Below are 4,784 nucleotides of genomic sequence, written 5' to 3'. Positions count from 1 at the left end.
GATAGCTTGTGGGCGTGATGTCAACAAACTCCACACACTACAGGAGAGGCAGTCACGTTCACAGGCACACACGTTAACATTTATTTAGCCTACATTAAATCGCAAATCGCAGCCTTTTATGCGGTTATGTAATCGCACAGCCTGACATTGCGATTGCGATTGCGATTGCGATTAGATTAATCGTGCAGCACTAGTGGTGAATTGAACATGGCGTAATAAAAACAAATATATAACTCTTAATATTACTCAGGAATTGAGGAAGGTAGACAGAGAAACATAGCAGAGGGTAATTTTACACATCAATAAATAAAAAAAGTAAAAACACCTAATTGAGTGTAAACAGAACTGTAATGTTACAGCTTACCTCTGTAGCCAACTGCTGCTGTTCTCCTTGTCCAAGTTTCCTCCATTTCTTTGTGGGCTGCTGCTGCACAGATCTAATGTATTCCTCACCCAGAGAATGAATGGAGTCCCTAATCAAAAACACAAGTTACCATCCACAATTACTGTTTCAGAAACTAACATACTGGAGACATAAAATAAAATAGTCTTGTCATTGTGTACTGTGTTTAATAGACCGTATACATTATCATCCTAAATGAATTTCCTGTTTGCTGTCTTTAAAATGATGAAACAAGTATTTATGAGTTGCTGTAGTGTCATTTATGTTTTAACACTGTTTAAGATTGCAAAAAAATATCATAATAAGCATTTTTCTCAGCTAATGATAAATAATTATTTACCTGATGTTTTGCATGCGGTCGGTGAACCTCTGGATGACTCCTGTGATGTAGACCGAGTCGATGTTCCTCTTCTGCAGCTGGTTAAACAGCATGTCCATGTGTGGCATGATCTTGTGAAACAATGCCAGGAAAAAGCAGAAATCCTCATCTTCCAGCATTCTCACAAAGCCCCCGGCCTCTCTGACAGTTAGAGGATCAAAGTCACCAGAGTCTCTGATGGTCTGGAAACACTGAAGGAGATCATCCCTGTGCTCATACACAGTGTTAACAGCACGACTGTGGAAGTTCCACCTGGTTGTCAAAGTTCTAGGAAGTCTGTGTGCCACCACTTGATCAAGCACACTGGTTTGCTTGAATGACTGGGAGAAGAATGCAGCAAATCCACCAAGGTCTGAAAAGAAAGTACTGATCCTGGGGATGTGAGATGTTGCCTGCTGCATGATGAGGTTGAGCTGATGGGCATAGCAGTGGACGTAGTGTGCACTTGCGTACACATCCCTTACTTTACGCTGTACTCCACCTGTGGCTCCCCTCATCACTGCTGCCCCATCATAGGCCTGGGCGATCAGTCTGCTCTCCTGTCCGGCAGGGAGGATGGTGCTCAGCCTCTCCAACAATGATGTGGCGATTGTGTCAGCAGTTGCATTCTGAAGAGGTATGAACTCGAAAAAACGCTCTTGGATGTTGTTATGGGTGTCGATGTACCGTAGCACAAGCACCAACTGGCAGTGGGTGGAAATGTCAGTTGTCTCATCTGCCTGAATAGCAAGATAATCCACATTTTTTACTTCCTCCAGAATGTGAGTTTTAAGCACTGACAGCATGCAGTCCAACAGTTCGTTCTGCACAGTCTTTGAGGTGCCTTTGAAAACCGTCGCTGTCTTCAGGTGCTCCTCCAGTACAGCATCGAGCGAGGCGACCAGATCGACTAAGCCCCTGAAAACAACTGGGTTGTCTGAGGACTCCGTCTCATTGTGGCCACGCAAAGCCAGCTCAAAAGCCCCGCAGAATTCAATTATCTTTTATCTCTATCTCTTCGTTGTGCTTCCTCACACCAATCCTGTGACCTTCGTCCAGCTGCATAGCGATGTTAGCTCTGCCTAGCATGGCTAGCTTGACGGTGTTCTCCATATGTGCCCTCGTACACCCATGTTTCTTAATCTTCTCAGGTAAATGCTTCATGTCCCTCACTCCTGTAACAGTCCATGTCGTATCTGTCCCCGCCGTTTTAAAAAGTAAACATGGGAAGCAAAATACCGCATTTACATGACTGCATCCAGCTAGCCAAGTCTTCCTGTTGTACCAATTACACGAGAAGCCTCTCGTATAAACTTTACCTTTTTCGCTGGCTTGTTGGCTAATTTTGATGTCCGGTTGATCTGGGCCGAGCTGTTTTATTTGTAATTTTTCCACCAATGTTCTCCTCTCAAATGGAATTTGGAGAAGAAACCTGATTGAATTCAGGGGCTGCTGCTGAAATCCTGTCTTGAATGTCCGCGTCCATCATTGTCAGTGTCTTCAGATATCCACTCTGTCACCGACCGACTCGGCCTTTACTGTGCGTTCACACCAAACGCGATGGACGCGATGAACGCCACAAGTTTCCATTCAAAATCAATGTAAATGACGCGATGACACGCGATGTCGCTTCGGGCGACGCGTTTCAGGCGATAAGAGCGACGCGATGAAGCGATGACGCGTCCATCGCCTCATCGCGTGTGTCGCTTGAAGTTGAAAAATTTGAACTTTTCAAGCGACATCGCGTGACGCTGTGCCGCGACATCCAATCAGCGTTCATTTTCATAAAGAAATTATAAGCAACTAACCGGAGACAGATGGACAGGCGCTCCGCAGCTGGGATGGAGCGCCTGTAGTTGGTGTCCAGGCGGGAGATCCTCGCACGGATACGGGCCAACAGGTCCTCAAACTGGGCCAGCCTCAGCCTGAAGTACCGCTGGAAACGACCGTCATCCAGACGCAGCTCTTGCAGGAGGTGATGATATTCACCCAGCTGTGTGCGTTTCCGGAGGATATTGTGAACCCAGACACGGCGGCGTTTGGGTCTCCGATCCAAATCAGATGTCCACAACAGATAAAGAGCAGCTACGGTAGTTAACTCAGCCATGGTTGACGAGAAAATAGCGGGAGGTGAAGAAAATTGCAGGAGGAGGGTTGCGTCATCGCGATTGAAGCGATGATCAAAAAGGTGACATATGTAATGAAGCGACGCGATACTCGCGTTACGGGCGATGACGCTGATTGGATAAATTTCTGTTGCTATGCGCATATCTAATGTCAGCAACAGGTCAGCAATTGGCTGCGCTGCTGCAGTGACTGGGTGCTGTCAGAGCCCTTGAATAGAGTCGCGTCATCTCCATTTACTCTAATGGGCCATTTTTTTCACAGCAATGGCGGTTCGCAGAGCTTTTCAATAGTTCCCGGAAGTAAGCGACACATGCTAGCAGTGCAATGGAGTTACAGCAGAAAAGACCGGCTGTGATGTACTTTTAACGGGTAAGATGTCCAAAGACTCAAATTTTACATTATCAGCACAACTTATCTAAATTAACATGTGCATTAAAGCTTGTTAGTGGATAATCTCCCATTAAATTAGTAGATTTATGTAATGTTAAAAGATAAGATAACAGATTAGGCTAGGACACTGTACATACTGTACACACCATACAGGTAATGCTAACCATCAACAGCCTGTTAGTTTTAAATTGTCTTCTCCTAAACCATTTTATCAAACATTGGCAAGTTAGAGTGCTTCCAGTCCTGATTTTTTGCGATTATTGATTTTTAGTTCAGTTAAATATGACATTGCTGCGTGATTGTTGAGTGGAGGAGGTGAAATTAAACAAAAACGTAACTTATGGTCTGTTTTTTAGGCTTTGTAATTCTGTTGAGTATACCTGTCTATAATATGTTACAGCTCAGCTGATATTACATTGTTAGCGAAGTGAGAGGGAAGTTTGAGGACCGGAATGAGATTTAAAACACAAGATAAGTTATTTTGATAAATGAAACATACCAGGCTAAATGGGGAATTATTCTTAATACCAAATGTATGTATATATTACTGTGTTATAGGCCTACATATGATCATGCTAAACATTCTATAACAGTATTAGATATGTAATCTTGTATATTTGTAACCTTCTGTAGGAGCACTGGGTGGTGGCGGAGCAGTGATGCTGCAGGACCACTGTGTGAGAGAGGACGCTGCAGATAAGTGCTGAGTCGACCTTGGTGAGATTTAAAACTTAACAAGGTGTGTTTCAAGTAGTTCCAGAGATAAGGAATCATACTTAATATGTATTATACTGCATTTTATATTAATTATAGAAGTAATTATATTGAATATATAATATATGATATACAGTGTTGGGCAAGTTACTTTGAAAATGTAATACACTGCATATTACCAGTTACCGTCATTATAATATTATAATCTTAGTAGGCATTATAAAATAGAAGAGGGTCATGTTGTTTCATAGCGGCTAATTAAAGCACAGAGAGCTTTAATTACAGTTCATTAACTTACAAATCCAGTAGTGGGTGATATTGCATAGTCTAATGAAGGCTCTCCTCTGGAGTACAGATCTGACCGATTCACGCATTCACATATAGTGGTTACAACTTTGTATTAAAATCCCCTGCTTATCCACCTTATTTTCAAACACGGAAGTAAATAGTGATCAACTTCCGTTTTTTTGTGCGTGACTTCCGGTCAGCCGCTTTCCCTCATGCTTTCCCTCATGCTTGCCCTTACCGGAGCTAACAGTGCAAGCTAATTTTTTTTCAATTTTCAGCTGTTTATGTTAGTCAATCAGTTAGATAGTTAGTTAGTCTGTGTATTTTATATAGATAACTGTGCCCACGTTTCCGTTATAACTGAAATTTATTCTCTCTAAACGCGAATAAATCGCACGTCAATCATAAACTATGAACCAAAAAAGCACAATCTATCCCGAGTGAGACAAACTGCTTGATCCCCGTCTCCAGAGAACCTGCAGAACCGAATCAGCGAAAAATCAG

General features: G+C 42.8%; 2 protein-coding genes across 5 annotated transcripts in view; one reads left to right on the top strand and one right to left on the bottom strand.

Annotated features, from left to right (window-relative positions):
* LOC126406525 (zinc finger MYM-type protein 1-like) overlaps window positions 1–2,563 on the bottom strand; it is a 5,846-nt gene extending 3,283 nt beyond the window's left edge. Inside the window, exons 1-2 of the mRNA XM_050070840.1 lie at window positions 744–2,563; window positions 365–473 (exon numbers count right to left, since the gene is read on the bottom strand). Of these exons, the coding sequence (XP_049926797.1) occupies window positions 365–473; window positions 744–1,567 (933 nt within the window). The 5' untranslated portion in view covers window positions 1,568–2,563. The remainder of the gene's footprint in view (window positions 1–364; window positions 474–743) is intronic.
* The window catches only part of kcnk18 (potassium channel, subfamily K, member 18), a 110,544-nt gene that overhangs the window by 98,475 nt on the left and 7,285 nt on the right, over window positions 1–4,784 (top strand). Inside the window, exons 1-3 of one of the 4 annotated variants that reach the window (XR_007571706.1) lie at window positions 2,729–2,851; window positions 3,150–3,257; window positions 3,912–3,995. The exons of 1 other annotated variant lie outside the window; for it this stretch is intronic. Coding sequence is in view for 1 of the 3 variants with exons in the window: in XM_050070842.1 (XP_049926799.1) it covers window positions 3,912–3,974 (63 nt within the window). In the remaining 2 variants the exon portion in view is untranslated. Of the gene's footprint in view, window positions 1–2,728; window positions 2,950–3,149; window positions 3,258–3,911; window positions 3,996–4,784 lie in introns of those variants that run through there. 2 more of the 4 variants (XR_007571705.1, XM_050070842.1) reach the window with 2 other exon arrangements.

The sequence above is a fragment of the Epinephelus moara genome, chromosome 19 (assembly GCF_006386435.1).
Source record: "Epinephelus moara isolate mb chromosome 19, YSFRI_EMoa_1.0, whole genome shotgun sequence".
In the NCBI taxonomy this organism is placed as follows: domain Eukaryota; kingdom Metazoa; phylum Chordata; class Actinopteri; order Perciformes; family Serranidae; genus Epinephelus; species Epinephelus moara.
Note: the sequence above shows the minus strand (reverse complement) of the source record. Positions and strands in the feature narration are given on the sequence as shown.